Below are 11,403 nucleotides of genomic sequence, written 5' to 3' on the forward strand. Positions count from 1 at the left end.
GGGGGGGGGGGGGCGAGGGCAGACAGGAGGGGGAGCACAAAATGAGATGCTGAGTAGAACCAGCTGGTGCACGGGATAAACCTTTTGAGCGAGCGACTGGCCAGAGATCAGGCATCCCACACACACGCACACACGCACGTACCGAGCCCTCGTCATCATCCTGGTTCAGCAAACGGCGGCGCACTTCTGCTTCGAGCTGTCGGCAAAAGGACAAAACAGAGGATCAGACACATGCCGGTGCACATGGTGCATCACACGTGGGTCAGCTTACTCGTTCGCGAATCTCGGCTTGGTGGTCAGCACGTTCGGCATCACCGTTGACGGCGCTGTTTTCATGGCGGCTCTTACGCTCACCCAAGGTTTGCTGTCACATACAAAACATCAAGACTTAGTCTCATACAAAGCAAGCAAAGACCCGGACGTAGTAAATCGCATGTGCAAGGGCTTACGGCCAAACGACGGCTGGCCTCTTGCTGCGCCTCCTCATCCTGCTCGGCAAATTGGAAGCGAATGCTGTCCAAGTCTGACTTGGCCTGCTCTGTGAGCACCGTGGTTTCTTTTGGTGACACGAGAACCGTGTCGGAGACCAAAAGACTGAATGTCTTGCCCTGCACAATTCAGGGAAGATAGACGTCACATCGAGTCAGCCACATCGCAGCATCGAGTGAGTACCGAGGCTACCGGCTGCGAGCTTGCACCCATGGCCTTGAGCTGAGGTTGCCGCACCTGATCCTCCAGATCGGCAAAGCCCACGTTGAGTCGCAGCACCATGCCTGCTTCAATGATGTTGTCATTCCCAGACTTGATGACAAAATCTTTGTTCTGTAGCTCCACGCCAATCGCACACCCAATGTTCTGCGGATCGTAATTCGCCGGGATGAGAAACGCGCGGGTTCCCCAGGTCGAACCAAAAGAAGAAGAAAGAGACTCGCATGCCCGGAAGGAGAGATGGGTGCACCGAAATCACGTACGCGAGGCAAATGATCCACCAGCAGTTCATCTTCTTGCTTCAAGTAGTTGATGGCCGCATCGTACACCTGGCCCAAGGTCGCACCAACACGCACAGCCTTGATGGCCTCGTCGCGCACCTCCAAGAGGCGCTTGTAGGTGCGCTCATGCTCCTAATCAAAAGTGCAAAGGACGTCGATCCCAGTCAAGTGAGCGGTGCAATCATACAAGACGGCTGCAGCCTTTAGCAGAGTCACAATTTGATTTTTCTGGTTACGCACGTTGCTCGGGTCAAAGAGGTAGGTACGAGCCACATTTGCGCAATAGTTGTTGTAGGAATAAGCCATGTTGATAAGCACAACGCCAGCACGCAGGCGCTTGTCATCAGACTGTGCATTAAGCTTGATATTGTATCTAGCATGGATCAGGGCCAAGCGCGACCATAAGTCAAGCGATCAAACAACGGTCGCACCATGCTTTTTCGAACAAGGAAATGTAGAGTGGGGTGATCTAGGTTGGTCAAGGCATGCAATCAAAAACTCAAAGCATGAGCGTACCGGCCACCAGACTGCACGATGGGCAGCATGGCTGCATCAAGACTGCCATCCAGATTGAGCTTGCTGGATACGCGCCCATCTAAGCTGGCGCGCTCCAGGTCCTCAGCCAGTTGAGCATTGGAGATTCGCTGCACAAGTGTTCGTATGTCAAGACATAGACGAGCGAGAGGTGAGAGATTGTGAACAGCACAGGGTCCCCCATGGTAATGAGAGCGAGGAAAGCAGGCGATCCGAACAGGTTTGCGCCCCACCTCATCGTCCTGAATCATGGTGACAAGCGTCTTGCGCACCATCTATGGACCACGTGGGTTGAGAAGAAGACCAGCATGTCTTAGTTTTGGGAAGCACAAGCATGCAACTTCAAGACCAACACACGGACCTTTTGCATGACATAGGCACTGAAGAGACCCGCGTTGCGCGAGTTTGTCATGGCCTTGTCATCTTGGACGATCATGAGGTGACCAACTTCAGAGCCCAAGTCACGAGCTTCTGCCTCTGTTGACAACGTGACAAGCGAAAAGTAGTAGTCCACCAAGATGAGAAGCGCATGCTCGACAAGGAGGGTTGAAGGGCCGAGGCTTGCGATCAAAGTTTCAAGCCGAGCAGTGTAAAGGGTGAAAACACAGATACGAGAAGCATGATACTGACTCTGCACGAGCTTCTCAAATCCGTCCAAGAACGGGCCTTGGCTGCCTGAGTGTCGTGTCGAGACGAAACCGACGCCCTGCGTGCAAGCGTGGATTATAGTTGCGGTCGTCCCAGTCAGGGATACGCACTCGGGCAAGTAGATTCAGACACAAATCGACAAGAAAAGCCAAGCTGAGATTGAGTGCTCGGACGCACCTTCTTGCTCTGTTCCAATACCTCGCCTGCCTTTTCATAATTCTCGGCATTACCATCGGCCTGCAGAGCCAAGATGACCAGTGAGCCTGATCTGTGCAAGAAGAACTTGGCAGCGAGATGTACACTAGACCAACCTTGTTGCGGGCATGCAGCTTGACGCTGTCTTCGCCGAGGCGCTGGCGTTGGTGAGAGGGACACGGGTGAGTGACACATCAGGCACAGTCTGAACCAGCAAGCGGGCACACGCGTACATCTTGCAACGGCTTCAAATACTCAAGCTTCTTCTTGCCAGTGAAGACGTGAAGCGTCTTGGGCGTCACCATGAAGAAGCATTCCGAAATCAACAGACCAGCCAAGTGAACCTATTGAACGCAAAGTCAACAAAATGCGACCCACAAGTGAGCGGCCCGGCCGAGCTATGCCGATGGGGCGGGCATCGGTCAAGCCTGCTAGGGAGCGTATGCATACCGAAAAGGCGATGTTGCGCGCTTGCATAATCTCCTCATCAGCCTTGGACACGGCACAGGTCAGGACATCCACGTTCCATGCTGCCAGTTTCTGTGGTACTCAACACAGCAAAGATTGAGCAGACAAAGTGAGGTCATCAGGGGGCTGGGGCAGTGACTCGAAAAATGGCGAATGCAATTCCATCCAGGAACACTCGGAGGAGTCATGACGAATAATGTTTGAAGAAGGAAAGATGAATAAATGAAAAAAAAAAAAAAAAAAGCAAAAGTTTGGAGACCGACCTGTTGCAATTGGCCCAGGCGCTGGGCAGCCAGAGGCACGTCCAGCACAGGCACGGTCGGCTCGGCCATGGTAGCGTGGCGGTGTGTGGCACGCTTTTTCAAACTGCCAAACCAATCAGAATACCCCTGAATGATCAACAGACGAATCGAAATCAGACCTGACGCTCGTCGGTTCACCGACCCTGGCAAGTCCAGACGTTGAAACCAGCATCAACCCGGATGAGCTCACTCGCGCGCACTTACCGGTCGAGCGAGAAAAAAGCGCGCTCACAACCCACTACTACGTCGTCTCATGTAACGGCTATATTCCGAACGCGCAGTTGAGTGAATCAAAAACTATCGTTGGGCAGTGATATATTGTTCTCCAACTATACACATTTTCACAAAACACCAAATGTCAGCAATTTGATGTCGAGTGTTGCAAGCAATTATATTATCGAGGGCATCGACCAAAGTTGGTGGTGGGACCAGTCAGTTACCGGACCAGTCGCGGGGACCGAACGTGACCCTGGACGTGAGCGTGACCCTGGACGTGACAGGGTGCCGGGTACCGAGTGCTACTTTGTGCTGCGGTGTGGTGTGCCTTGTTGTGGCGTGCTGTGTGGAAGATAGAGATAGTTGATTCGTATGACTGCTAGCAGCGGGCGCTGCCGTTGCTGCCGCGTTTCATTGGACCATCAGGCGGTCTGACCCCGGTGTACTGCAGTAACTCGACGCGCCCTTGGTGCGGTGGGCTCACCGTCATCATGGACGACATGGAAGAGCTGGGCACCATTTTTGATCTCTTCGAGGAAGATGCTGCACCAGCAGCATTTGTCCCATCCACGGGCGGAGGAGCGCATGCCGGTGGTGCTGCTGCTGCTGGGCCGCGGCCAGCTCGCCTTCGCAACGCTACGGGACTTGCTGGTACCGCCGACAAAACCGCGCCCGCCTTTTCTACATCAGGACATAGCACCGATGATACCTGACCGTTTCTATCTTGCATGCGCGCTTGGTCCGCTGCCCCGTGCTCGCATCCGACCCGCAGGTCTGGCCAACCTAGGCACTACGTGCTACCTCAATAGTCTTATTCAGACCATGTTTTTCACCCCCTTGCTCCGCGAGCGACTCTTTCAACTCAGTACGCACCATGCCTGATGACCTGCTTTGTACCTGCCAGTCCCTTGTGTCCCCCCCATTGCCTTTGGTGCTGTGGCTCACCATGCATTGGCCATTGGACTACCCTTGACAATTCAGAGCCTGCAGAGTTGGGCGTGACCAAGCCAGACCAGGAGCGACAACCCACTGAGGCGGCCGTACGCCGAATCCCCTGGGCCCTTCTGGTACGCTTGCTTTGGTCTGCTTCTAGCATGAACACCAGGTTGTGCGACCCGGCTAGCAGACGGAGTATGCTCATATCAACCACGTTGATGCGTGCATGATACGTAGCGCCTTTTCGCACGCATGGCTGCCTCGAATGCGGCGGTCATAGAACTACAGGAGCTGACACAATCCTTCGGCTGGACCAGGTTTTTGAAATTCCGAGAGTGCTTGTGTGCTGCCTAGCGAGATGGGACAAGTCTGACGTTTCCTTGGCCCGTGCATCTCGACAGATCTCAGGAAATCCAGCAGCAGGACGTTCAAGAGCTCAATCGTGTGCTCTTTGATGCCGTTGAGCGGTCTCTCGTGGGCACATCCGGCAGTACCGTCATTGATGAACTCTACGCTGGCGAGGATGTGGGCTTTGTCCAATGCACCGAATGTGGGCACCGCTCCGAGGTTTGATCGGCCGCCAGTCACATGCTCACCACACCCCTCTGAATCTGCACAATATTTCACACAGCCGTCGTCATTTGCAATGCTCATATGGCTTTTTGTCGGGCAGCGCAAAGAAAAGTTTCACGACATTGGTGTCACTGTCAAAGGCAAAAATGGCCTCATTGCCGGGTGAGTTTGGTACCACGGTGCCTGGTGCGTTGGGGTCGCCTTTGCTTGGTCTGGACAGTCTCACCGACTTCTTCGTTTGATTTGCCACCTGCTAATTTTGACTCAAATCAATGGCAGCCTCAAAGACTTCACGAACATTGAAATTTTAGAGGGCAACAACAAGTATCACTGCAGGTTTGTCGCCTCCCAAGTGATTGAAGCACCCCAGCGCATGCATTTCTAAACTAATCTCACAATGTGCTTTTCTTTTCTAATTGCTTCTTACTTCTTTCTCATATGCGCCCCGATGCTGCGCGTGACGGATGATGCGATAGCGGCTGTGATCAAAAAGTCGTTGCTCACAAAGGAACGCGCTTTGGCCGGTTACCACCCATTCTGACCTTCAATCTGATGCGCTTCAGGTGCGGCCTCTGCCCTGCTGCACGCATCTCGCCCGTGGTCTTGCCCTCGGGCTGCCTATCTCAACTCTTCTGCATTGTGGAATGGCCCTTCTCCACCTGCAGTTTCGATTGGAACCGCAATGTGCGGGAGAAGGAAACTAACAAGTACCCCTTTCCGGTCCATCTCGATATGCGCCCCTTCTGTACCGAGGATCAAGATTTGAGTGGTATGCTTACCAGTCTCACCGGTGACAGGGCCTGTACCATTCATCGTCCGCTCACAGCCAAGCGTGAACTCTCATAAAAGACCTGTGTCTCTTCCGCCTCTGCTCGACACTGGACAGATTACGACTATGAGCTCTTCTCGGTGGTCGTGCACCGAGGTGGGGCACATGGCGGCCACTACTACGCCTTTGTGCGCGACCTCATGCACGAAGGTCAGCCCAACTCGATGCCCGGAGCGCATGCACAAGATGTGCATGCGTGAACCCATGCCATCATGTGTTTGCGTGCTCATATGCCGGCTCGGATGCATCAAAAAGGCCAATGGACCAAGCCCAGCGGCGGACACAAGAAAGTGCAAAAAACAGATTACTTGAACCACGACCACCCTGTCGATGTCCTGCACAACTTGCTGCTCGACGTGCGTTCGAGCAGTGATTGGAAGACCGTGGAGCTGGGAGCGATTGGCGAGGTAGTTCTCTTGCACCTGCAGCGGAAACAAGGCCACGTTTCGCTCTGATCTCATGAGCCGTTTTGATCCGCTTTTGGCAGATGATGGAGGAACGTACAGGGCAGAGCTGGAACAAACGCTACAAAAAAGGCTTTGGGCCGCTCATCAAATTTGTTCGTCGCCACCCGAATGTGTTTGAGCTGGATGAAAACCTCGGGACCCTGGGATTGACCCCAGCTGCCCTGGTCACTCCCGTGGGCAAGGCTCGCACCTTGAAGAAACCGGCCGCGGACGCGGACGCTGAAACTAGCACCGCCAGTCCCACGGGCTCTGATTCGCACGGCCCTGGCGGTGTCAAGAGACCTCAGACTGCTCGGTGGTTCTGCGTGAACGACGATCGCGTCACTCCCGCGGACTGGAAACAGATTGAAGCGGTCTTTGGTGGCACCGAATGTGCGTACATGCTCTTCTATATTCAAACCAAACATTGCCCGACCGGGGGTCCGACGCCTGAGCCGCCAAGTGTGCCCGAGGTCAGCTTCGTGGCGCCCTTGCCTTGCTCTTCCTGCCACGCTTCTCTTACTTTGACGCTTCAGCAAGTTACTGGGTGGGGCAAACGACAGACAGACAGACAGACAGACAGACAGACAGACAGACAGACAGAGACCAAGCAAATGTCGATGTGTGATTGATCCCGAGTCGTCGTGTCTCTAAACGTGTGACTGCATTATTCAAGTGCTTGCCTCTACTATGCCGGCTGACCTTTTGATGGCCTTGTCATGTTCAGCCTCTCCTGAAAAATGTTCTTGCCGAAAACACAAAGCTGGCCGAAGCGCATGAGGTTGGTTCATTTTCATCACTTTACGGGGTATATTTTGCACGGCCTTTGCCTGCTCTTATCTTGATGGCACTGTGGCTGCTGGGCATTCAGCGATATGAACGCGAAATCAACCGGCGCATTGTCAAAATCTGGAGCCACCGTGCCTTTGAAGTGGTCACAGGGGCTCTGAACCCCATTGTGGCTGAAGATGATCTGGCTCAGGAACTGAAGTTGCTCAAGGTTCGTTTGTCAGCCGATCCACGGGCTGGTTCTTGTTTGTTTATTTTTCCAAGGAATGCTGTTCAGCGACATCCACATGCAACAAGATTTGCGTTCACGAGGAACCTTGTCCCAGGTGCTAGAGTTGGATCGTCGAGACCCCATTCGACGAGTTTTCAGTGCAGCCGAGTCAGACTTGGAAGGGGCCGTGCCTGGCATGACGCTGAGCTTTATTAACGTACGTCTTTGCTTTAATCGTGAATGAGCAATGGAGTTGCTTTGAGGCGCACATGCCAACACTTCTAGTAGCCTCTCAACTCGTACGTTTTTTCTTTGATGTGGTTTTCGATTTTTTTTTTTTTTTCTATTTTTTGTACGCATGGCTAGCGTATTGCGGAGGACGTTTTGGCCATTTCTGATAAACAGGTGGCATCCGATTCCACGGGCACGCTCGAGGAGTTGCAGCTTGCCAGTGGCACTGAGCTGCTAGCTTGGGATGGCCAAACAGTCAATGGCTCAACCATTCGCAGTGGTACGATCAAGAACTTCCATTTCGACAAACGTCTTTCATGCGACTGCTCATTCTGCACTTGCATGAATTATGTGGCAGGTCAAGAACATGCACCCATCAACTTTTCAGCAGTCCACTTTGGCAAGACTCGCAAGCAGGTGATGCGTATCCTCCGTTCTTGTCATCACAAAGCATGCCAAGATAGCGACAGCTATCAACAACCGTTCGCTTGCGTCTGTGATCGACCCGACTGACCCGTGTGCCCACTTTTTTCCAGGACACGACTATTGCTGTCACCATGCCGCGCTCCCATAATCTTCGGCAGCTCCGTCGCTTTCTGGCTGAGCAATTTCAAATAGATATTGACTACTTGCTACTCCACCGCATTGACAGTGGCTGCTCGGGTGCGCTTGTACTGTTCTTCTTGTGGCTTATTCACAGCATGTGACTTGATTGCATGTTTTGCCTCGTTTTCATTCACACCCTGCGTCGACCACGTAGATTCTGAGCTTCCCGTGCATTTGTCCGAGAAGCAGGATGGGCAAACATTGCAGGAGCTTGAATTTGATAGCCAAACCGTGGTTGGGGCGGAACTTGCTGGTGGGGGTACAACTCCCATTGCCAACGAAGCGTTTCAGCATCGCAAACACTACGTCGAACTGTGCCTTGAACAGCACGATGGGCCGCCAGCGGACTGGAAGCGTGCTACTGTTGAGTTCAAACGCACTGCCCCCATGCGCCAAATTAAACAACAACTGAAGGACACCTTTGCCCTCGAGGCCCCCTTGGACACGTTTCAGCTACGGTACGGATCAAATGGCTCAAGTCTCAGAAGGTAGCGGTGTTGTGGACCTGGGCCCATTGGGTACGCACTGCCTTATTTCCCTCGTGTGCTGATTTGTTTTGGTCTTTGTTCCTTCCCGCTCGCCAGCGCCATGGATCGGGATGTAGCTGAGAGCGGGCTAGGTAAATTGGTTTTGCACGAGCAAGGCACAATCAAGGTATGCAGCAAAGCTTGCGAAAATTTTTCGGGTCCCGGCAGCCATCCGCCACGATTGCTGTTCTTAGCCTATTGGGCTCTTTCATTGCTGTTGCCATGGTCATTACCACTTGACCAGTACAACACTCACTTACATGCACCATTCTGTCAATGGCACCCCGAATAGGATCATGGCATTGCTGCCGGCACAACCTTTTATCTTGTGCCAGGACCGGTTCCCGACCCCCAACGCATTCGCGTGCTGCGGTAAGTTGCGCCGAAGCTGACCTCAATTCAGCGGTTGTGTTTGCTGTGTTGACCTGACCTCGTGTCGTCGTACCTTATGCCTCTCAGGTACAAGATAGGACCCAGACTTTTAGAGCAGACCAAGGTGGCGGATCGCGTGATGCTGGCCCTCGCGGATGAGGCACACCCATCACCGGTCTCGGACGACGCCAAACGGCTTTGGGCATCGCGGCAGCAGCGCGAGGTCTTTGCCGAGTTGGACTGGTCCCTGAAGACCTTGACTGAGGTGCTCAAGGCGGAGCTGGACATTCCAGCGCACCAAACCTGTCATCTGTGCTTGACCAACTGGTGTGGAGATCTGGGCGAGCCCCAGCGTGACGTCGAAATGAGTTTGCGCACGCTCAACCCGGCTCAAAACACCCTTCTTGCCCTAGAATGGGGTAGCGTTATGCCCAAGGTCAGCATACCCGAAGTCAGCCCGGTGCCCAAACCTGGCACCAATTAAAATCGGCTTCTTGCATCGCCCAGCTACCGGTCTTCCAACTCAATGGCTTGAAATTTTGCGCGTTAAGTAGGGATACACTCGTATCCAGCTTTTCCTCGACACGCTCGCCTCGCACGAAAGTTTTATCGACGATCAAACTTTCATGGAATTGCGGGTGGCTCAAGAAGCCTTGGATGCTGCTGAACAAGCCTCCAATTCCGAGGTAATGCCTACCCGCCGTAGCTTTAGCTAGATACTGTTTGCACGCTCTTCTTGTCTCTAGTCACTTGCCTCTTGCCCATCGACTGCATACATCGTCTTTCCATGTGTCACGAATCGCCTCTGTTCGAGGCGTTTCATGTTGTTGAATTGCCTGTGAATATGGCAACCTTGCTCAAACCTAACCCGTGTTCTAAACTTTCCAAAAAGCAGTCGGCAGATCAGCAAGCCGATACTACTATGTAGGTGCTTAGTTACTGTTGCAAGGGCTTGCTGGCTCAGGTGGCGATCCGGTTTTCGAGAAAAGGGATGGAGACAATTACTTGACCTGGTAGGAGCGCTCAATGAGAGCGCTTGTTGCTGTCTCCAACATTAGTCCCAACAGCCTTGAAATGGGGCTCGCCTCGGCGTATCAGCTGGCCAACGACCCTGGACTTTACCAATTTGACGAGCTGGAAATATCATTGGAGCGCACTGTGGCAGAACTCGAGGTGAGTCTGGAGTTGACCGGTTTGACAACGCGTCGGCCGTGGGTTCAACTGGCATGACCACCCTGCTGCCTGTTTGCCGCCAGGCTGAAGTACTGGCACGGCCACTGCTACAAAGCCTTGCGCCACCTGCCATACGCCTGCAGCTCAAGGTTGGCGGAACCAAGGGCCGCGTCCTTCGCGAGGATGCGGCGCAATTAAAGAAACAAAAGTTAACGAATGGGATCGTTGTAACGTTGCTGGCCGCCCGCGATGACCTTGGTCGCCACGACCTCATGCTGCGAGTACGTTGCGCATGCCTTCTATCCAGATCATCATCAAGCAGAGCGTACATATGCGCTTCAGACTGCTGTGCCATGGCCGTGTCATGACCGTGCACCACGCCTACCACGCCTGATGCTTGCTGCCCTGTTGTTTTTCCCTTGTGCCTCAGGTGGCGTTGGCCTATCCGGATCTCAACGCCATTTCCGTCCCCCGCTGGATGCGATTTATAACGGGCCCTCACCCCACAGTATGTATGATGCCATTCCATGTGCTTGGGCTCTCGCCTTGTCCCCCCTTCCTTCCCTCGCGGCTACAGCACAGGCGACACGACTCAATGTATTCTTTGCGCATCTGGCTTGGCAGCTGAGCGAGCTTCACGCCGCGCTTGAGCAAGAACTGCCACTATCCAAGGGTAGCGCCATAACCTTGGCCAAACACGTGCCGACCCATGGTACTTGGAAGATGTTGGAAATGGGCGCTGCTCGCTCCAAAAAGGGCAAAAAGGTTCGCAGCCCGGTTGCGGAGGCCATGTTTGATGCTCAAGCGCCCCACGTTTGCAGCTGGCGCGCTGCATGCCAAAGGCTGCTGGCATGATGATTGGGCATGCTGGCTGGTTGGTCGCGTAGAAGATTTTGAGCCTTCGCAACCCGCCCTCGCATCTACAGGACGGCGATCTCATTGTGGCAGCAGAAGGCGCGGATCTGGTTGGTGACATCGCGCCCAGCCCCATGACTGCCTTGGCTTTAAGATTGGCCAATTAACACTCACTCAAATGCTTCTTTGGCTACCCATACTCGATCAGACGTTTGAAACGTTCTCAACGGCTTGGGATCGCAACTTGCAACAAGCCCTCAGTGCCCGAGCAGTGGAAAAGCGCGCCGCACGCTCACAAGGTGGTGGTAGCTCTCGCGCGCCTGAAGTGGGCATCACAATTCAAGTTCCGGACTACCTACAATCCGATGAAGTTGCAGCTGAGTGGACCATTTCGTAAGTTGGCCTTTCCCAGCTTCCAGCAGCCACGCTGTGTGCTGGCCGGATTCATGCGCCCATAGATATAATATCTGATCCAAAAACGCAAACGATGATATCGAAATTGA

General features: G+C 53.6%; 2 protein-coding genes across 2 annotated transcripts in view; one reads left to right on the plus strand and one right to left on the minus strand.

The window, feature by feature from the left end:
• MONBRDRAFT_24618 (uncharacterized protein) overlaps positions 1 to 3,166 on the minus strand; it is a gene marked incomplete at both ends in the record, with an annotated part of 3,779 nt that extends 613 nt beyond the window's left edge. Inside the window, 15 exons of the mRNA XM_001745017.1 lie at positions 143 to 196; positions 272 to 364; positions 450 to 608; positions 727 to 855; positions 972 to 1,121; positions 1,230 to 1,362; positions 1,506 to 1,633; positions 1,757 to 1,798; positions 1,885 to 2,000; positions 2,154 to 2,229; positions 2,349 to 2,408; positions 2,483 to 2,524; positions 2,600 to 2,710; positions 2,817 to 2,906; positions 3,098 to 3,166. Of these exons, the coding sequence (XP_001745069.1) occupies positions 143 to 196; positions 272 to 364; positions 450 to 608; positions 727 to 855; positions 972 to 1,121; positions 1,230 to 1,362; positions 1,506 to 1,633; positions 1,757 to 1,798; positions 1,885 to 2,000; positions 2,154 to 2,229; positions 2,349 to 2,408; positions 2,483 to 2,524; positions 2,600 to 2,710; positions 2,817 to 2,906; positions 3,098 to 3,166 (1,452 nt within the window). The remainder of the gene's footprint in view (positions 1 to 142; positions 197 to 271; positions 365 to 449; positions 609 to 726; positions 856 to 971; positions 1,122 to 1,229; positions 1,363 to 1,505; positions 1,634 to 1,756; positions 1,799 to 1,884; positions 2,001 to 2,153; positions 2,230 to 2,348; positions 2,409 to 2,482; positions 2,525 to 2,599; positions 2,711 to 2,816; positions 2,907 to 3,097) is intronic.
• Positions 3,167 to 4,054: 888 nt separating this feature from the next.
• Positions 4,055 to 6,768, plus strand: MONBRDRAFT_16580 (uncharacterized protein; the record flags this gene model as incomplete). The annotated part of the gene is made up of 11 exons (XM_001744841.1): positions 4,055 to 4,217; positions 4,334 to 4,419; positions 4,526 to 4,605; positions 4,690 to 4,855; positions 4,962 to 5,023; positions 5,141 to 5,197; positions 5,338 to 5,424; positions 5,527 to 5,627; positions 5,748 to 5,840; positions 5,946 to 6,059; positions 6,155 to 6,768. 11 exons carry the CDS (start codon positions 4,055 to 4,057, stop codon positions 6,766 to 6,768), a joined length of 1,623 nt encoding a protein of 540 aa, XP_001744893.1.
• Between the last annotated feature and the right edge of the window lie 4,635 nt (positions 6,769 to 11,403).

Source organism: Monosiga brevicollis, genomic scaffold, assembly GCF_000002865.3.
Source record: "Monosiga brevicollis MX1 MONBRscaffold_7 genomic scaffold, whole genome shotgun sequence".
Lineage (NCBI taxonomy): Eukaryota > Choanoflagellata > Craspedida > Salpingoecidae > Monosiga > Monosiga brevicollis.